The sequence below is a fragment of the Lygodium microphyllum genome, chromosome 4, assembly GCF_053477565.2.
Source record: "Lygodium microphyllum isolate KBCC chromosome 4, Lygodium_microphyllum_v1.1.10, whole genome shotgun sequence".
Classification (NCBI taxonomy): Eukaryota; Viridiplantae; Streptophyta; class Polypodiopsida; order Schizaeales; family Lygodiaceae; genus Lygodium; species Lygodium microphyllum.
In genome coordinates this window covers 76,770,690-76,792,575 of record NC_141138.1, presented here as the reverse complement: position 1 = coordinate 76,792,575, position 21,886 = coordinate 76,770,690, and the positions used below count along the sequence as shown (strand labels likewise).

Genomic DNA, 21,886 nt, shown 5'->3' with positions numbered 1-21,886 from the left:
TAGGGTTCCAGGTGGGACTTGATATCACTCCTACCCAACAGTTTCTTCCTGTTCTAGAGTCTATTAGGAGGAAACTGACTTACTGGAGCACGGCTCGCCTCTCACTAACCGGTCGAGCCCTGGTGGTTAACCAGGTCCTCCTAGCGACGGCCTGGTACATCGCCTTGTGATGGTGTTTCTCCTCATCGTGTGTAGGGGAGCTTCGCCGCTTGGTGCGGAATTTCCTTTGGTTGGGGTCTGATGGCTCTAGAGACTCCAGGGCCAAGGTGGCGTGGGCGACCATCATACGACATCGATTAGAGGGAGGGCTTGGGATCATAGACCCAGAATATCAGAGTAGGGTCCTCTTGGGCAAGTTAGTTGTCCGCGGTTTGACACCAAGTGGGCAGACCTGGAAGGTCTTACTGCAGGAGGGCATTCAGGACTGTAAACCGAGGCTTGGCGGGGAGTGGAGGCCGTCCCTGAGATGGATCTTCACTTCAGCCCAGATTACCCTGCCCAGATCACCTTTCCTGCGGAGCCTACTCTGTGTGTGGCAGGGCCTCCGTAAGGCCCTAATCCAGAGCCCCCTGGGCTGCTAGGAGGAAATAGACCGTCAATTGGTGATCCGGAACCTCCAGGTCAAAGATAGGGAAGGGGCACAGATAGGTGAGTGCCCCCACATCCAGTAGGCTGGGTGGGAGGCCGGCCCGGCTCGTTCCATCAGGACATGGGGGGAGGTGTACAGGATGGCAAACAAGGAGGTGCTACAACGAGTATCAGAGTGCACGAGAGGAGTGGAGTTGAGGAGAAGAGAGATAGACGTAGCAATACCTCCGGAGTGGCTTGCCCCCCCGATACGAGAACCGATAGAGGCCAGGGAGGTATGGGCAGCCAGGTTCTCTCCAACAGGCATCCCTCTTCAGGTGGTAGGTAGAGTGGGTGGCACCCCCCAGGGGACCTTCTTTACTGTTTAGGAGGGGGGACGTGTTAGCGATCAGAGTCCCAGGCCGAGCAGTCGCCACGTGGCAGTCTGGTCGGACTGACCAGTTGGCCAGCCACATGGCAGTCCGACCTGTACTGTACCAGTCGGCTGCAGCCGACCTGCCATTTCTGGGCGCATTCTTTCTGGCTATTTATAGCCGATGTTCTGCACATCCTCCCACACTTTTGATTACAGATCTCAGGCTGGAGATTCATGCAGATTACAGGCTGGAGATCGTGCAGACTGCAGCATACTTTGAGGTGGACAGCAGGTTGCATCTTCGAGGTGGAGACACGCAGTCCCGTGCACTGCGCCCGTGTACATATCTGCATATCTTTGTGTACAGCACGCTTTATACAGCAGGTCTTCATCTTCCACTGTCTCTTTCTCTCTCTCTCTTCTCTCTGCGTTCACTCTCTCTCTCAGTCTTGGTCCCACGTTTCCGCATCGCTGCACTTTGACAGGACGTTTGGCCCTTGACAGAGGGCAACAGGATGAGGGGATTGCTACCCTTTCATGGAGGAGGACTCGGGTGGTGGGTCTTTAGGGGAAGACTTGGCGACTGGACCCCTATGTTTTCTGGATGGAGCTCAAGGAGTGGCGCCTTTGGATCTGGGAGCGCTCCTAGAATACACTGCCAGGATTGGCAGACATGTACTGATGCAGGAGGATATGGACTGGGCACCGTCACGCAGTAGGCACTGGGCGGAGCACAGCATCACGGAGCCCTTCTGACGGACCTTTTGGCACCGCCTATGGGATAGTTGGAGGCCGAGGAGGGTGTCGTATTTTTTATGGTTGGTGGCACATGGAGGATTGGCGGTGGGAAGTTGGCTTGCCCAAATGTAGGAGGGAGGTTGTAAGCGCTGCACACAGCAGTTTCTAGAAACCCCAAAGCACTGCCTTTGGTCTTGTGAGGAGGCGCAGCTAGTGTGGAGAGGAGCATGCCATATCCTTCGACGTATAGCCCCCAGCCTCGGGTATACGTCATGCGCAGTGGTTGGTCTGGAAGCTCTACCTATCCGACAGGTACTGGAGCCCACAGCAGACCGCTCAGAGATATGGGAGATCATAGGGAGTCTTACTGGATGGCATATCTGGAAGGCGCGATGCCAGGTGGCCTTCGGCGGTGAGAGACTCTTAGCAGCTGCAACCTTAGCAGAGCTATGGGCCTCCATCATTCACTCCGACTCCCAAACTAAAACTTCCAGCCTGATGTACAAATATGAACAAATTAAAGACTTTTCTAATTTCAGTCTTGAATTCCTGCTCTGAACTGTGATTTTACTTCATAAGTGAGGACAATTTGGTGACAATAATGTGACAATAGGGCTTTGTTGAGAAACCCTTCACCCTTCACCTACAGTTTGGGTTTTTTGGGTTTCTGTGTTTTGCATTTAGGGTTTGCAGCCCCAAAAAGGGGCGGCACACTAGACTGATTGTGCCTATTTATAGGCCACTCTCTCATTCATTCCTTACGGCTGATTCATTCAGTCCGTCACCTCTTCTCTCCAGCCTCTCCACCGCCATCACACCCCTTCAAGAGGACATTGTTGTTTGTGGTCCATGGCTGTCTTCATCATCTTCCTTGTGCTACGGCACCCTTGTTCCCTTGTATCACATTCACTCCATGATTCAGAACTTCATCATTCCATTCATTAGAATTTCTTCTCTCTTCTCTTCTCTTCTCCATGTTTGTCGAGTTCACTCCGTGTTCCTTCCCGCAAACCCTACTGTCTCGCTAGTACTTCGTCTTTTGACATGGTATCAGAGCTAGATTTGCTCAAACAACGGCAAAGATCCTCCACTCTAGTGATGGCAAAGATCGGTGGCGGGTTCAACATCCACTTCTCTTCTTCTGTTGCATCAAAATCTCGTTTTTGCAGGTTTCAGGCGTTTTCAGCTTGCTGCCCATACCCCTTTCGTGGAGGACATTGTAGTCTCACCTGTCCCTTGCTGTCATCTACAGTCTGGCGCTTGTTTCCAGCCTTCCACCCGTAGTTTGCAGCTGTTTACAACAGAGTGACTGTTGTTGATCACTCTCCATTCAGAAAACAATCTCGTTTTTGCAGATTTCAAGCATTTCAGCTTGCTGCCCACACCTCGGATGCAGAGGACATCGCGGTCCAAGCTGGCCATTGCTGTCTACAACAGTGTGGCGCTTGTTTCCAGCCTATCACACACTGTTTGGAGCTGATTTTAGCATGCTGACTACTGCTGTTGGTTTTTCCTGCATTTTTAGTCTTTCTCTCTCCTCACTTGCATTTTCCTATTGGTTGCAACCTCTTATTGTTGGTTGTATCCTCCTCTCACTAGTAGGTCACTTCCAACCCTTCCACTGCTCTCCTAGCCCTTGAGGTGGATATTGTAGTTCATGGTTTGTGGCTGATCTCTTCCACCTCTTCCTTCTTTAACAAGGCACACTGGTATCCATGGCTTCTTCCCCACTAGATGACCAGTCTATTGGATTTTCCTATTGTGGCATCACTGGACACTCTACCGATGCTTGCCGACTTTGACCTTTGCTCCCTACCCCCCAAAGTATATGCGTCTCCCACTCGGCACTACCTTTGCCACCTCTCCTTTCTGGGCCACAGAGCTTGTTTTGCATCGGCTTTTAGAGTACTATTGTCAAGGCAACAAGACGCATCCGATGTGCACTAAGCCCTTTCGAGCACATGGAGAATCGATTGGCGCTACGACCTCTTGGAGATCGTCGTAATACTAGCGGCAATCTTCTCCTACCTATTTTCGGGTACAGTGGCTACCACGGCCCGCGGTTTTGCGGTCCGCTCCATCGAGAGACAATGATTGTTTGATACCATCTCCTTGTCAGTCCGCTCCTTCGAGAGATAGTGGTTGCTCGATTCCTTCCTCTTCTTCGGCTTCCCGGTCTGCTCCATTGAGAAAAAGCGACTGTTGCGTCTGAGTCCCGCCCTTCACCCTCGCCTACTCAGGTTCAAGAGGCCACCTCTGGGCATTCTTCACCACCCCAGATACCTTCTTCGGCACGACTGGCGGCACTTCCTTCATCTCAGACATTTCGGAGTCTGTGATTCATGAGTTTTTGGATTTCCTATGATTCAAAGGGGGATGATCTTTCTTTGCCCTCCGAGGGGGCATCTACATCTACTGCGACTTCAGAGGGGGCTCCTATTCCTCCAGTTTCAAAGGGGATCCCCACCAATTGCTCCATCCTTCGCACACCCTAGCGGGGGCCTTTTACATTCTTCTTCTTCTATCCTTGGATGGGGTGGCTTCCTTCCAGCGGGTCATCTCACCTATTGATACCCAGGATCTCGAGAATCTACCTGGATCGGGCCTTGGAGGTTCAGAGGCGACTTGATGACGAGGCCTTCGTATTCCTTCTTGCATGGATGCACGGAGCTAGTGGCTTCTCTTCTGAGGTTGAGTTTCGGGTTCTCTAGTTCACTCTGTCTCTACTGTTCTTTCCTGTAGGTTACCTTTCAGGTGGAAATATTGGATCTTAGGGATCCTCTATATCTTCTTCCTCCTCTTCTTCTTGCCTTGGTCACTTGATCAGCATGGAGCCAACTCCCGAGATCGAGTACGGGCATATTCTTATGGTTCTCGGCACCACACAAAGTCGAACATTCCTTCTATGCATTGCATATTTTCATCATCTTTGTACTAGGGCGCTTGGGCAAGTGAACAATTTTCCCACGAGGGACATTGTCTAAGTGACACCTGCTACATGAGCATTCTTTAGCATATAGCATTGCATCTCCACCTCACTTTTCTCTTCTTCCCCTTTTTGGCCCTGAGAGGAGGTGTTGAGAAACCCTTCACCCTTCACCTGCAGTTTGTGTTTTTTGCGTTTTTGTGTTTTGCGTTTAGGGTTTGTAGCTCCAAAAAGGGGCACCACCCTAGATTGATTGTGCCTATTTATAGGCCACTCTCTCATCCATTCCTTATGGCTGATTCATTCAGTCCGTCACCTCTTCTCTCCAGCCTCTCTACCGCCCTCATACCCCTTCAAGAGGACATTGCGGTTCATGGTCCGTGGGTGTCTTTGTCATCTTCCTTGTGCTACGGCACCCTTGTTCACTTGTATCACATTCACTCCATGATTCAGAACTTCATCATTTCATTCATCAGAGTTTCTTCTCTCTTCTCTTCTCTTCTCTATGTTTGTCGAGTTCACTCCGTGTTCCTCCTTGCAAACCCTGCTGTCTCGCTGGTACGTCGTCTTTTGATAGGCCCCACACTGCTTTAGTAGGCCTCTTTAGGAGTGATAGACTATCAGCATGACATCAAAAATCATCAAAGCAATCTAGACCCCCTACTTTGCATGGTGGCTGCCCGCTATAGCTAAAGACAATTGGATAGTGGTCCGATTAGGCAGCATAGTCTACGTTGTAGGTAACTTAGGAAGAGTAGCACAACTGGTAGGAGTGTAAATAAGCAATTTGTTGAAGCGTGTCTTTAGCAATAGAAACATTGACACACTTAGATCAGTGTAAGCTTGTGTTCTACATGCAAAGCCTAGTAAGCAATCTTGGTCTTGCAAGTGAACCTCTGTACTTCAAACATATGCAAACATCGGGGGGGGAGGGGGAGGGGGGGGGGGGCGGAAGGAAGAAGAATTCCCCAAAATAAAGAACCTTCCCTCCAACTTAAATATGGTAGAAAAACTGGTTATCTATTAGAAATTGGCAGACGAGCCACTTACCTAGAACTTTGTACTCTTTTGACTAAGATTCAAGATGAGATAAGGCTTAATCTATCCACTCGAATAAGGTCTTTGTCTTCCTAGTACAATCATGACCTGATCAATTGCTTGGTGGCTCATGGCAACCTTTAGCCTAGCCATTGAGAACCACAATTGCTATTGTGCCTAGTGTAGCACTAGACTTGTGAGGCCTTGGCACTCTTACTTGTAGGCTGTACAGCCTTACAAGTGGGCACAATTGGCATCATGTTACCTAATAGTGGTTCCAATCAAGTAGTCCAGTGTTGCAGTGTTAGTCTACCTTCATTTATACCAATGTTGGAGACCATCTTGGTTGTGCTTGTAGTTTGAGCCTTGGAAGTTTGATTCTTCTAGCTCTTTGTGCATTATCCATAGTACCTGCTTGTTGCTTGGTTTCTAGGCATGTGACTACATTGAGAGCAACGGCATTTATCCTGCTGCTCTGAACACAATGATCTAGTTAGTGGCTTTGTTCAAGGACTGGTCCACTGCAGGCTAGGGACCTGTCCTTGAGCATCTAGAGAAGTTTTTGTTGGGAATAAATGCTCACCGTGCCTTTTACGGTGTTCCAGTGTGCACACGCCCTTGTACTTTATATATATTATCAAAAAATCTAAAATGGTACTTGTGATTGTACCGACACACTGAGTGTCATGCCTTCACTCTCTTCTTCACTCTACTCTGCTCTCACTCCCTCTTTCATTGTGCATATCTCATCTGCAGTCTGTCTTAATCCTCGCACGCACTTGTCATCAAACTAGTATCAGAGCAGGCAAGAGGTAGCTTGATGGTTGGTTAGTTGCTACAGGCGCCACATGCCAGCCAACAGACAGCTGGTGGAGCAGTCGACAGGCCAGCAAGCGGGCGACAGGCAGAGCAGGACTAGGGGGCAACACACAGCAAATCAGGTTGCAGGCAACGGGGCCAGGTCAATGCAGGACCAGCAGGAAACACACAGCAGGTTTGGTCGCAGGTGATGGGGCAAGCCAATGCAGGTGGTATACACTTCAAGCGAGCAGGCAACGGGTTGCAACTAGGTAGGCAGCATGCGACAAACATTCTCACAATCTTTTTTTATTATTTCCTGTAATTTTTGTTCTCCCACTGACCGCCATTTGCGTGTGCCCATGCACAGTGTGCAATCTTGACCCAAAAAATTGGGGCTCTTCTCGAATTTGGGGATTTTGATGCAGAACAAGACAATCTGACTCAGAAATTGCAAATTTAATGCAATTTACCTGGAAAAATTTGGGGCTTTTCATCACATTTTAGTGAAATTTTTTCAATTTCACTGAAATTTGTGCACACCAGACTCGAGAAAATTGGGGCTTTTGCAGGATTTCATCAATTTGTGCAGGAATTGCTTGGTATATGCACTTGGGTACATGTGTTGATGCAATTTGGGCGGATTTGCCTTTGAAAATTTGGAGCTTATGACCGAAATGGTCAAATTTGTGCCCAAAAATGGCATTTGGAGCAAAAATTGCAGCAGAATTTTGAGAATTCACATGTAATTGGTGCATTGGCCTTTAAATCTGGTTGTAATTGATTGTGGAGTGCAGTAGCAGAGATTCTCTAATTTTGGAAATTTGCAGATTTGAAATTTCTGTATTTTCTTGATTTTCCATGCTGGTTAGTACTTATAGTGTACGTGGTCATTTGTGTGACATTTGGGCTTGCATTTGTTGACTTTTGAGCACATCAAGAAGCTTGAGGGTGCATACAAGTTTGCAATATGGCAAAAACAATGCTACAATGTCTTGGGGCAGATTAAATAGGTGAAGCCCACCAAAGTGAAGGGAATAAGTCTTGTAGGTATAGAGCAAGAAGAGTGGGATGGTTTGGATGAGCTTGCACGCTCTACCATAGATTCTCAATGTTAGACAATTTACTCTTTAGCATTGAGAAGCTGAATTCAGCATATGCAACGTGGCAAAGATTTGAAGAATTGTATGCTCAGAAAAGTGCAATCAACAAGGTTTATTGGCTGAAAAAGTTGATGGACCTTCGCATGAAGGAAGGTACAACCATGTCTGTACATTTGAACAAGTTCAACTCATTTTTCAGTTAGCTGATTGCTTTGGATTTTCACATTGATGATGAGTTCAAGGCTACTTTCTTGCTATGCACTTTGCTTGAAAGTTGGGATACTTTTAAGACAGCTTTGAGTAACTCAAATGCTCAGATGTTATATTCTGATTTGGAGAGTTTTTTGCTGATGGAGGAACTCAACAAGCAAAATAATTCAGCAAACAAGTCTTCTAATGTATTGCACACTAGGGGCAGATGTGGAGTGTCATCATTGTGGCAATAAAGGGCACTACAAATGGGACTGTTTTCAATTGAAGAAAGAGAAAGCAAAAACAAAAACACTGAAAACAACAAGGTTGAGAAAAAGGACAGCTAGCTTGCAAAGAAGAGTAGTGTGAAGATAGAGGAGGTAAGTGTAGTCACTCATGAGAATGACAGTGATGGTAATGTACTTCTTGCTTCTTCTTTGAGTACACATGGATTGATTGCAGATTTTGAGGATGACATGCATACTTGGATACTTGATTCAGGTGTGTCTTTTTATGTTACAACACATCATGAGTGGTTTTCTGACTACAATGGTGGTGCACGTGGTGTTGTCCACTTGGGAGATAACTATGCATGTAAAATTGCAGGTATTGACAGTGTGAAATGGGAATTTCAGCATGGCTCCATGTTTGTTTTGCATAATGTGAGGCATGTACCTCAGCTCAAGAAGAGCTTGATAGGCAGAGGGCAACTAGATGACGAAGGCTATTACACCACCTTTGGAGATAGCAAATGGAAAATTTCTAAGGGTTCTCACATTGTTGCTAGGGACTCTAAACGTGATACTTTGTATCCTTTGCATGTATCTAGCATGCCTGACCATGTAGTTGCCATAACCGAGTAGCCAAGTGTTTCTTTGTGGCATAGCCGGTTGGAACACATGAGTCAAACTAAAAGGAAAGTGCTTTCTTGTTTGGGTTATTTGCTATCTTTGAGGTATGTTGATTTTGAATAGTGTGATCATTGTATTTATAGTAAGTATGCTCAAACGTCACATAAAAAATCTCTTTCTCTAAAGTCTTTACCCTTAGAGTTGATACCTTTAGATGTATGTCAGATGCTAGGGTTGTCTCTAGGGAAAAATTAAGTATTTCATTACTTTTGTTGATGATGCCACTCGCAAAGTATGGGCTTATTCAATCCGTTGTAAAGACAAGGCCTTGGATAAATTTAAAAAATTCATGGCACTTGTTGAAAATGAGACCAGCTAAACATTAAAGTGTCTTTGCTCTAACAATGGTGGGGAATATGTGTCCAAAGCCTTTTAGGACTTCTGTGATAACAAAGGGATTAAAAGGGAGCTCACCGCCCCTTACAATCCACCCCAAAATGGTGTTGCAGAGCGTATGAACAGGATCATTCAAGATAGGGTCTGTACCATGCTGTAACATACTGCTTCATCTCATGGATTTTAGGTAAAGACTATTATGACAATTGTACACTTGATTAATTGTTAACCAAATAGGTTTTTTTTTGGGAGGGGAGGATAGTCTCTCAAGAAGCTTGGTCGGGTAAGCCACCTTCGTATGCTCAATTGAGAGTGTTTGGCTATAGGGCTTTTGTGCACATTTGCAAGGAAGAACGCAACAAACTCCTTCCGCCTTCCCGTTTATATTCAGCATTCATTTCAGTCAGTGCAGATTTCTCTTCCTTATTTTCTGCTTTCTCTCTCTCTCTCCCTCCGTGTTCGTATTCCCTTTTCCGCAGTGCACTCTCACAGTTTTGCTGAAGGGTACAAGCAAGAACATGAAATTGATTTTTATGAAATTTTTTCTCCTGTAGTCAAAATGACTATGCCAACCATTTTGGGCTTGGTTGCATTTGAAGATATAGAACTCATACAAATGGATTTAAAAACAACTTTCTTACACGGTGATCTGCATGAGGAGATCTATATGCAGCAGCCTGAGGGCGTTGTGGCACAGGGGAAAGAGCACATTGTATTTAAACTCAACAAGAGTTTGTATGGGTTGAAATAGGCGCCATGAGAATGGTATCATAAATTTGATACATTTATGCAATCTCAGGGATTCCATAGATCTTAAGTTGATAACTGTTTATACATCAAGAAGGCAACAGATGGCAGTCTTTTTCTCTTGGTTTTGTATGTGGATGACATATTGATTGCAGGCAAGGATGTTCATGCTTTGGACTTCTTGAAACAAAGCCTATATAGTAGCTTTGATATAAAGGACCTTGGTGAGGCCAATCATATTCTTAGCATGTGTACACTTAGGGATAGATCGAAGGGTTTTCTCTATCTGTCTCACAGCAGGAGTGTGTTACTAAGGTTTTGTAGCGTTTTAATATGGAGGGGAGGGAGGGGAAGCCATTGGTGTACCGTTGTCTCCATATGTGAAACTTAGTGTAGATGACAATCCTACATGTGATGATGGAAAGGTTGAGATGGCCAAGATTTGTTATGCTTGAGCTGTTGATAGCTTGATGTATGCTATGGTTGCTACACGTCCTGACATTGCATTTGTGGTGGGAGTGGTTAGCAAGTACATGGCATATCCTGGCAAAAAACATTGAGTAGTGAAGGGTATCATGAGATACCTTAAGGGTACAAAGGATTTGTGTATCTGCTTTGGGAAGTAGAAGTCATCTATTATTGGCTTCACAGATGCAGACTATACTAGTCATCCTTGCTGCAAGAAGTCTACTTCAAGATATGTGTTCATGTTCACAGGGGGAGAAGTCTCTTGGATATCCAGGCTGCAAAAGTGTGTTGCATTAGCTTAGAGTGCTATCATGCTAGTATGGAATCCTATCTTTCATGCAAAGACAAAGTGCATACAGATGAAGTATCATTTTATCAGGGATATATTTGATAGCAAGAGCATTGAGCTTGTCAAGGTACATGCAACTAATAACCCCGTAGGCCTTCTCACAAAGTGTCTTCCAGTAGAGGGGTTTGCTTATTGCCGCCATATGATGGGGTTTGGATAGTATATGTGTATTTCAGCTTTGTTACATACAAAAGACTTAGCTAATTTTTTCCTCTACCTTCAGGCACATTGCCTTTAGGTGGGAGGTTGTTGGGAATAAAGGTTCACCGTGCCTTTTACTGTATTTGGGTGCGCACACACTCTTACACTTGTACTTTATTTATATTATCAAAAAACCTAAAGTGGTTCTTGTGATTGTGTCCACATATTGAGTGCCGTGCCTTCACTCTCTTCTTCACTCTACTCTACTCTCACTCCCTCTTTCACTGTGCATATCTCATTTGCACTCTGTCTTGATGTTGGAATAAAGGTCCGGTTTAACCTTCGTATATAGTACACACACATTATTTAGCTGTACATGTGAATTCACCCTTATGTGCCCTAACTATAAATACATTTTATTCTTTGTGTACCAACACATTTTGTTGGTACACTCATATCGCATCGTACTTTCACTTTGCTCTCACTCTCTCTAGCCGTCACACTCTCATGCTCACTCTTCTCGAACTTCTGTCACTCTTAGCTGAGCTCCACAACAACTGGTATTAGAGCCAAGGTTCTGCGCATTTTCCGAGACCAACGCGCAGCCGGCTGACAACTGACAGGAGATGTGCAACTTACAGTCGTAGGTGAATAGCCTAGGCGACAAACAGGCAGCCTGCGGGGCACGTTCACTGGGGACCATCGACATGCCACAGGCAGAGACTGGCTAACGACCAGCAGGACAGACGGATTGCTCGCAACTAGGACCCAGTCGTTGGGGTCCACGGGTCCAGCGGGGCACTGACGCAGTGCACAGCTGACGGGCTATGCGTGACGAGGCAGTAGGTGCACGTGGGGGGGACCAAGCAGCAGTTGCACGTGTCAACAGATAGTGACGGCCGGGTCGCCGACAGACAGGCCATACGATCCGCCTGATGGGTCAATGGACCTCCCATGTCAGGTTTTTCCTTAAAATCAAAAATTTCCTTCAAATCTTTTCATTTACTACTTACGCTTGGCAGGAGTTCACGTGCTAGAGGCACAGGTTACGGATCTGTGCAAATTTGGCCCGAAAATTTGGGGCTTCTCTCAGATTTGACATTGTTTATGCATGCCAGTGATTTTTGAGTCAGAAATTGCAAACATTGTGTGTGGTGATCTCAATTAATTAGGGAATTTTACCAAATTAGTCAGAATTTTGCTCTTTTGAGTAAAATTTCTTGACATTGGATCCTAGAAATCTGGGGCTTTTCATCTATTGGTAAAATTTTGCTCAGCTAGGTTAGATTGGTTGACATTTATGCAATTTTGGACTTGAAATTTTGGGGATTTGTGTAGAATTTGGTAAATTTCTGCATTTTTGCCTGTGTGGTGGCTGGTTCATATACAAACAATAGAGATTTATTCTTGGTTGAGAAAGAACAATAGTGTATTTTATTGGTTCAGCTTGTGCTTCTGTAGTTTAGTGCATTTACTCGTGTTCGTGATAAAATGGTTGCAACTTCTTCTAGTTCAGACATCAAGAGTTTGATGGAATTCAAACGGTTTGATGGTCATGGCTTTGACCTTTGGAAAGACCGTATGCAAGGCATTTTGTTCCTAAAGGATTGTGAGGATGCTTTGCAGGAAGATAAACCCGCACTAATGTTTGATGCAGATTGGGCTAGAGCAAGCAAAAAAGTTGTGGCTTACATAAAGATGGGTGTCATTGATGACATCTTGACAGACATTAAGGGTTTAGATATAGGTTATGCAATATGGGAGAAGCTGAAAACTACCTATGAGATCACCACACCTGTTAATCAGATGCATTTAATGTGCAAGTTGGTGAATATGTGACTGGATGAGTCAAAGCCTGTAGCTGAGCACTTGAGGGCATTTATAGGGATTCTAAATCAGCTCAAAGATGCAAATTTGGACTTTGATGATATGTTGAGGGCGATCTTTTTGATCATGACACTGCCTGACTCTTGGAAGACCTTGGTGGTTTCACTCAGCAATAACCCCAATCTCTCATATGATGGGTTGAGGGTTTCTATCTTGAATGAAGAAAGTAGACATATGTCTAGTGGAGAAGGCAGCAACTCAGCTTATAATATAAGAAGTAAGGCTGAAAAGAAAAATGCAAATGCAGGACGGAGAAATAGGAGCAAGAGCAAAGGAAAGGAAAATAGTGACATTACTTGCTATCATTGTGGTCGGAAGGGCCACAAGAAACCTGATTGCAGGTATTACAAAAAGGAACAAGAGAGAAAGAAGAATGCAGGAGATAAAAAGAAGGAAGATAAGCTAGATGCATTTGAGGCAACCAAAGGCAAAGAAAATGCAAATATGGCCTCTAGTGTGGTCATAGAGGAGCTTTCACATATAGAGGTTGATATATTATGTGCAGCTGATTATGATGCCCTTGTATATCACATGCAGGATATGCAGATTACCAAGGCTGATGTGATTGATGCACTTTTGTCAGTTGATGATGGTGTCACTCGGACTTGGATTGTAGACTCTCGTGCCCCTTTCCATGTAACTCTTTGCTTGGAGTGTTTTGCTATATTCACTGTAGGCAGCTATGGAAAGGTGTATCTTGGAAATAACCATGCCTGCAGCATTGATGGGATTGGCAGTGTACACTTGTTTTTAGACAATGATCAAGAACTTGTGTTAAAAGATGTCAGATATGTGCCATGCATTAAAAAGAGCTTACTATCTATTGGTCAGCTTGACTTGCATGACTACATCACACTGTTTGGTGGTGGTTTGTGGAAAGTGAAAAAGGGTTCCATGCTGATTGTAAATGGAACCAAGAAGGGCACTTTGTATTGTTTGCACTGTAAAGCCTTGAATGGCAAGTTTCTTGCAGTTGCTGAAATTTGCAGCCACTTGGAGTTGATTAGGCCATATGACCCAAAAAGGACTTGATGTCCTTGCCTCTCTGAAGAGGGTTGATGGAAAAGGCTCTAAACTTGACTTTTGTAATGAGTGATAGTTTGGAAAGAAAATAAAAAATTCATTTTACTCTAGTGTCTCTCATAAGTCCAATGTCTGGGACTTAGTGCATTCTGATGTATGTAGTATGCCGGTGAAATCATAGGGTGGTGCTGTATATTTTATCTCCTTTATTGGTGACTGTTCCAAGAAGATTTGGGTATACCTCTTGAAAAAGAAAAGTGAAGTGTTTGCTGTTTTTAAAACTTTTCATGCTTTTGTGACCACTTAGACAGGTAGATTGCTGAAATGCTTGAGAACTGATAATGGGGGTGAGTTCACATCGATTGAATTCAAGTCCTTTTGTGACTTGCATGGTATTAAGAGGGAGCTTACAACCCCATATAGCCCTTTTTCAAATTGGGTGGCTGAAAGATATAATAGGACTTTATGTGAAAGAGTGCGGTGCATACTGTTCATTGCTAATCTCCCTTCTGAATTTTGGGGAGAGGCACTCAAAACCGCAGTTCACATTTGCAACCGTTCTCCAAACAGGTCCTTAAATAATGGCATCCCTGAGGAGGTTTGTTTTGGCAAACCGGCCTTATATGACCATTTACGCATATTTGGCTGTGATGCTTTTGTGCATGTTAGGGATGAGCTGAGGAACAAACTTGACCCAAAATCCACCAAAGGCATTTTCATGGGCTATGGTGATGAGGGTGAATTTGGCTACGGAGTGTGGTTACCTTAGTTCAATAAAATTATTTGTTGGGATGTAAAGGTCCTTTATTCACCTCCGTGTATTTTACACATGTATTGTTATGTTGTATATGTGAATGCACCCTTACGGGCCCTGAGTATAAATACATTTTATTCTTTGTGTACCAACACATTGTTGGTACACCCAAATCAGTTCGTCACTCTTACTCTCACTCTCACTCACCTGCTCACTTCCTCTGCCACAAATCTTCACGCTTCCGCTACCCGCGCACTCCAACAACTGGTATCAGAGCTTCGGTTAAGGTGCTCGCGCTCCTCGAAGTCCGTGTGAGACACACCAGCTCTTCGCTCGCGAGAAATCAGTAAGTCGTCACTCATACAGGTCAGGTCGTCACAGTTTCCAGGCACGTGTATGTGCTGGACAGTCAGACGACAGTGTTGCAGGTCACGTTTTGTGCAAGCGACAGCCTGATAGACAGGCGACAGGTCATTTTTGACCTGGCAGGCAGGGACAGGTCGTTTTTTGATCAGGCAGGCAGTCGAATAGGTCACGAACAGGTCACGAGCAGCCAGGCGCAGGCTGCACAGGTCAACGCAGGTCACGAGCATCAGGCGCGGGCTGGACAGGTCACGCGATGCTGTTTTCGTCACGTTTTTGAGCAGGCGACAGCTCACGCAAGGCTGCCGCAGGCAACACAGGTCAACGGCTGCAGTTCGACACGTTTTTTCTTCCAGAAAATTTTAAAATTTTTTCTAAGGTTTATTGCAAGCAACCTCTTTGCCACTGACGGGAGTTCGCGCGCGCAAGCACAGTTCTCAGATTTGGTCAAATTTGAACCTGGAAATTTGGGGCTTTTCCCAGATTTGATGCTGTTTATGCTTGACAGTGACATCTGTGTCAGAAATTGCAGACATTGTGCGCATTGACCTCAATTAATTTGGGGATTTTTCAAAATTTGTTGGAATTTTGCTCATCTGAGTAAAATTTCTTGGCATTGGACCAAGGAAAATTGGGGCTTTTCATGTATTGATGCAATTTTTCTCAGCTTAGTCAGTTTGGCTGACATTTGCGCACATTTGGACCTGGAAATTTGGGATTTTGTGCAGAATTTGATAAATTTCTGCATTATTTGCCTGTGTAGTGGCTGGTTTATGTAAAAACAACAGAGGATTATTGCTGGTTATGCAAGAACAGCAGTGTATTTGCTGATTTAGCTTGTGCTCTTGCAGTTCAGTGCATTTACACTTGCACTTGTGATAAAATGGGTGCAACTTCTTCCAGTTCTGACATTAAAAGTTTGATGGAAATCAAGCGATTTGATGGTCAGGGCTTTGATCTTTGGAAAGATCGTATGCAGGGCATACTGTTCTTAAAGGATTGTGAGGATGCTTTGCAAATGGATAAACCCGCACAAATGGCTGAGGTGGATTGGGCCAAAGTCAATAAAAGGGCTGTGGCTTATATAAAGATGGGTGTCACTGATGACATTTTGACAGACATTAAGGGTTTAGACACTGGTCATGCAATATGGGAGAAGTTGAAAACTACCTATGAGATCACCACACCTGTTTATCAGGTGCATTTAATGCGCAAGTTGGTGAATATGCGGCTGGATGAGTCCAAGCCTGCAGCTGAGCACTTGAGTGCATGTACTGGCATTTTAAATCAGCTCAAGGATGCAAGTTTGGATTTTGATGATAAGTTGAGGGCGATATTTTTGATCATGACATTGCTTGACTCTTGGGAGACTTTGGTTGTTTCTCTCAGCAATAACCCCAATCTCACATATGATGGTGTGAGGGATTCGATCTTGAATGAAAAAATTAGACGTAAGTCTAGTGGAGAAGGCAGCAACTCAGCTTATAATGTTAGAGGCAGGGCTGAAAAGAAAAATGCAAATGCTGGATAGAGAAGCAGGAGCAAGAGCAAAGGAAAGGAAAAGAGTGATGTTACATGCTATCAGTGTGGTCGGAAGGGCCACAAGAAGCCTGATTGCAGGTATTACAAGAAGGAACAAGAGAGAAATAAGAATGCAGGAGACAAAAAGAAGAAAGAGGAAAAGAGAGATGCTACAAAGTAAAGATAGTTGATGGGAAAGCCAAGTACAAGGCAAGATTGGTTGCCAAAGGGTATGCACAGAAGGAAGGGATTGACTTCCAGGAGGTCTTCTCACCTGTCGTGAAGATGACCACACTACGAGTACTTTTTGCTCTCACTACTGTATTGGATTTAGAGCTGTACCAAATGGATGTGAAAACAGCTTTTCTGCATGGTGACATTGATGAGGAGATCTACATGAAACAGCCCGAGGGTTTTGTAGTTCTTGGAAAAGAGCAGTTGGTATGTAAACTAAAACGCAGCTTATATGGGCTGAAACAAGCACCACGGCAGTGGTACAAAAAGTTTGACACTTTTATGCTCTCTCATGGGTTTACACGCAGCCATGCAGATCATTGTTGTATATGAAAAAGGATACAGATGGCAGCCCTATTATACTTGTTTTATATGTGGATGATATGTTGCTAGTTGGGAAGAGAAAGACTAGCTTGGATGCCCTCAAAGATCAGCTGAAATCAGCTTTTTCCATGAAAGATTTGGGGAAGGCAGAGCATATATTGGGCATGAGGATTCGTAGAGATAGAACGCAGAAATTGCTGTTCTTATCTCAAGAAAAGTACATTGAAAAGGTACTGGACAGATTTAACATGGCTGAAGCTAAGCCTCTCGGAGTACCCTTACCTCCATACCTTAAGCTTAGTAAAGCCAACAGCCCAAAAGATGACATGGAAGCCAATGCTATGAAGGGAGTCCCTTATGCATCAGCTTGTGGCTCTCTTATATATGCTATGGTGGCTACTCATCCCGACATTGCTCATGCAGTGGGAGTTGTCAGCAGGTTTATGTCAAACCCTGGCAAACCACATTGGGAGGCTGTCAAGTGTATTCTTAGATATCTGAAGGGTACACAAAGAAAGTGTATTTGCTATGGGCAGGGTGCACTTAATCTGCAGGGTTATTGTGATGGAGACATGGCAGGTGACTTAGACACTCGCAGGTCCACTAGCGGGTATGTCTTTACAGTTGCTGGAGGGGCCGTCTCTTGGTGCTCCAGGTTGCAGAACATTGTAGCACTGAGTACTACTGAAGCTGAATACATATAAGCTACTGAAGCTTCTAAGGAAGCTATATGGTTGAGCAGACTTGCGGAGGATCTCGGCATGTCTATAAGTACTCCAGTGTTGGGATGTGATAGCCAGAGTGCTGTGTATCTGGCTAAGAATGCCATGTATCATTCACGCACAAAGCATATTGATGTGCGATATCACTTTATCAGACAGATTCTGGAAGATGGTTTAATCACATTGACCAAGATCAAAACACAGGACAACCCTGCAGATGTTCTCACTAAAAGTCTAGGCAAGGCTCAGCATGAGCATTGCATACGACTAGTGGGAGTTGGTTAAAGGTTCACTCCGGACCTTTAAGTGTAAGGTTGTTGGGATGTAAAGGTCCTTTATTCACCTCCGTGTATTTTACACGTGTATTGTTATGTTGTACATGTGAATGCACCCTTACGGGCCCCAAGTATAAATACATTTTATTCTTTGTGTACCAACACATTGTTGGTACACCCAAATCAGTTCGTCACTCTTACTCTCACTCTCACTCACCTGCTCACTTCCTTTGCCACAAATCTTCACGCTTCCGCTACCCGCGCACTCCAACATTATTTGCAGTTGTAATGTTGTGTTTAATGAGGAAAAATTGCTGAGAGGTACTTTAGCCTCTAATGAAGATAGGAAAAATGTCAAATTTCAGAGTTTGCAGCCACCTATTACTTTAGAAAACGAGCCTTATGGTGGAAAATGAGCCTCATGGTGCTGTACCACAGGCTGAAACTAATGATCAACCGGTTTTTTTTGAGCCAGATGATGATGCACAGCAAATAGGAGCACAAGGAGGTCATGGACATCAAGATAGGCTTGCTGATTATGAAAACGCAGGTGCTGGTAATGAAAACGAAGGTGCTGTATAGCATGAACGGCATGCTGAAAATGGTTTACAACAGCCAATAAATGCTGAAAATAATATGCTTTCAGATGTAGACCCAATTCTTGAAAATATTGATCATTGGGTATGCAGGTCTACATGCGTAAGAAGGCAACCACATAGGTTTGACCCCTCCTTGCATTATGTGATACTTACAGATGAGGGTGAGCCTCTTACATACAAAGAGGCAAAGTTATGTGAATTCAGCAATAAGTGGGAGCTAGCTATGCAAGAAGAGATTAAATCTCTATATGCAAATGATACTTGGGATCTTGTGTCATTGCCCAAGGGAAGGAAGCCACTTCCAAACAAATGGGTGTACAAAGTAAAGACAGTTGATGGGAAACCCAAGTACAAGGCAATACTGGTTGCCAAAGGGTATGCATAGAAGGAAGGGATTGACTTCCAAGAGGTCGTCTTGCCTTTTGTGAAGATGACCACTCTACGTGTGCTTTTTGCTCTCACTGCTGTATTGGACTTAGAGCTGTATCAAATGGATGTAAAAACAATTTTCTTGCATGGTGACATTGATGAGGAAATCTACATAAAACAGCCAGAGGGCTTTGTAGTTCCTGGAAAAGAGCAAACGGTGTGTAAACTAAAATGCAACCTGTATGGATTGAAGCAAGCACCACGGCAGTGGTACAAAAAGTTTGACACTCTTATGCTATCTCATGAGTTTACACGCAGCCATGCAGATCATTACTTGTACATGAAAAAGGATATAAATAGCAGCCCCATCATACTTGTTTTGTATGTGGATGATATGTTGCTAGTTGGGAAAAGAAATACTAGCTTGGATGCTCTCAAAAATCAGCTGAAATCAGCCTTCTCTATAAAAGATTTGGGGAATGTAGAGCCTATTTTGGGCATGAGGATTCGTAGAGCTCGAATGCAGAAATTGCTGTTTTTATCTCAAGAAAAGTACATTGGAAAGGTATTGGACAGATTTAACATGGCTGAAGCTAAGCGTTTTGGGGTACCCTTACCTCCTCACCTTAATCTTTTAGCAAAGCCAGCAGCCCAAAAGATGACGTGGAAGCAAATGCTATGAAGGGAGTCCCTTATGCATCAGCTTGTGGCTCTCTTATGTATGCTATGGTTGCTACTCGTCCAGACATTGCTCATGCAATGGGAGTTGTTAGCAGGTTTATGTCAAATCTTGGCAAAACACATTGGGAGGCTGTCAAGTGTATTCTTAGATACCTCAAGGGTACACAAAGAAAGTGTATTTGCTATGGGCAGGGTGCACTTAGTTTGCAAAGTCATTGTGATGCAGACATGGCAGGTGACTTGGACACTCGTAGGTCCACCAGCGGGTATGTCTTTATAGTTGTTGGTGGGGCTGTTTCTTGGTGTTTCAAGTTGTAGAACATTGCTGCACTGAGTACCACTGAAGTTGAATACATATCAGCTATTGAAGCTTCTAAGGAAGCTATATGGTTGAGCAGACTTGCAGAGGATCTTGGCATGTCTATGGGTACTGCAATTTTGGGATGTGATAGCCAGAATGCTGTGTATCTTGCTAAGAATGCCATGTATCACTCGCACAAAGCATATAGATGTGCTATATCACTTCATCAGACAGATTTTGGAAGATGGTCAAATCACATTGACCAAGATCAAAACACAAGACAACCCTGCAGATGTTCTCACTAAAATTCTAAGCAAAGCTCAGCATGAGCATTGCATCCGACTAGTGGGAGTTGGTTAGAGGTTCACTTCGGACCTTTAAGTGGGAGGTTGTTGGGATAAAGGCCTGGTTTAACCTCCATGTATAGTACACGCACATTATTTAGCTGTACATGTGAATGCACCCTTATGTGCCCTAACTATAAATACATTTTATTCTTTGTGTACCAACACATTTTGTTGGTACACTCATATCGCATCGTATTTTCACTCTGCTCTCACTCTCTCCAGCTGTCACACTCTCACGCTCGCTCTCCTTGAACTTCTGTGACTCTCAGCTGAGCTCCACAACAACTCTTGATCCTCACGCGCACCCGTCATCAGTTTTACAGGATAGGATTGAAATATATACACTGTAAGAAACGACTTGTTTAAGACACCAGATACATAGATTTGTAGGGGTCTGAAAAGTTTGTAAGATGTGTTCTTGTCTCTAGTAAAAGAGTGAGCTGAATTTGCACTATTTTCTTGCTACTCATTTCCTTGCTGGAGTAACCTTTGATTCTATCATGAATGGTGCAAAATGCAGGTTTCAGGCCAAGTTGCAAGCAAACCTCATGTATCTGGCTGCTGTGGCTGATGCACAACCTCAACCACCAACTGTGCATCCTCAGGTTCTATTAAAACAAGTTCTTTAGAACTAGGATGTCAAGTTCTTAGATTAAGATTGATGGAACTAGGATGTTAAGTTCACAGATTAAGATTGATGGATCAATGTCCTTGAGTGCACTCAGAGTTGATGTGGTGCATAGAGTAGGCACCAGTCACTGAAAGACATTCCTTTTATGCATGCTGTACAGTCAGGAGCAGCACCAGGTTTGCAATCAGGAGCACCATATGCAGCTCATCCTCAAGTACAACAGCAAATGGCACAACAACAATTCATGGCCGGAAGGAGTTCTGTCCAATATACTACACAGCAGGTTTCAGCCTTACATCAAGCCCAACAGCAACTTCAGCAGCAGGCAATGCATGGACAGCATGGGATGAATGCAATGGGAAATGTGAACTTTCAGATGAACCCTACAGAATCTGGCATGACAGCAAACAATTCTCTGACTTCACGAAGTTATATGGATTTGGCACGGGGTGGGAAAAGTGAAAACATGCAAGGCAATAGAGGTTTGGGTACAGATATGCGCCTAGGCAGTAGGCCAGACATAATGTTAGGTTCTGAAGCTGGGGGTCATCCAGGTGGTGGCAATGGTAATGGAGCTGCAGTACGGCATGCTACTGATGAGACAGGACCATCATATTTCAAGGTGGCTGAGGACAACAGGACCTAAATGTAGTATCAAGTTGTCCCCACTTATGCATGCACATGCATTTCTTCACATCAGCCTACCTCAAAGTTTTTTGTCTCGTGTGTTTGTTCGGCCACTGCCTTGTTCAGCCATAAGATGAGGGCTAAAAGAGGTGAAATGTTACAGGTAAGGTTTTTCTTGTGGAAAAAGTTTGGAACAGGCTGATTTTATCTAAAGACTACTAGCTACTTTGACTTAAGCACCAAGTGCAATGAAATTAGATGCTCACCATTCTTGTAGGAAGGTTTTCGATTGTGTGCACTGGGTTTAGTTGGGTGGAGTGAGCTCAAACAAACAAAGTCGTGTATTATGAAGAAGCTTAGATTCTACTTTAGCATAATGAAGGAACGAAAATACTTCCTAAAAGTAATTTCATCAAGATCTTCTGATTGGCAACGATCATAAATATCAGTTAAGGTATGTAGAGCGAAGGAATGTTTCTCCTTAGTTGTGAGCTTTCAATATACAGACATCTCGCATGGTTGTGGATAAGGGCCATGC

General features: G+C 44.2%; 1 protein-coding gene across 2 annotated transcripts in view; it reads left to right on the top strand.

Annotated features, from left to right (window-relative positions):
• The window catches only part of LOC148037197 (GRF1-interacting factor 2-like), an 85,345-nt gene extending 63,761 nt beyond the window's left edge, over positions 1–21,584 (top strand). For both annotated transcript variants that reach the window (XM_087676122.1, XM_087676121.1), the window contains 2 exons: positions 20,611–20,695; positions 20,882–21,584. In XM_087676122.1, the coding sequence (XP_087532248.1) occupies positions 20,611–20,695; positions 20,882–21,367 (571 nt within the window). In that variant the 3' untranslated portion in view covers positions 21,368–21,584. The remainder of the gene's footprint in view (positions 1–20,610; positions 20,696–20,881) is intronic.
• Positions 21,585–21,886: the final 302 nt, after the last annotated feature.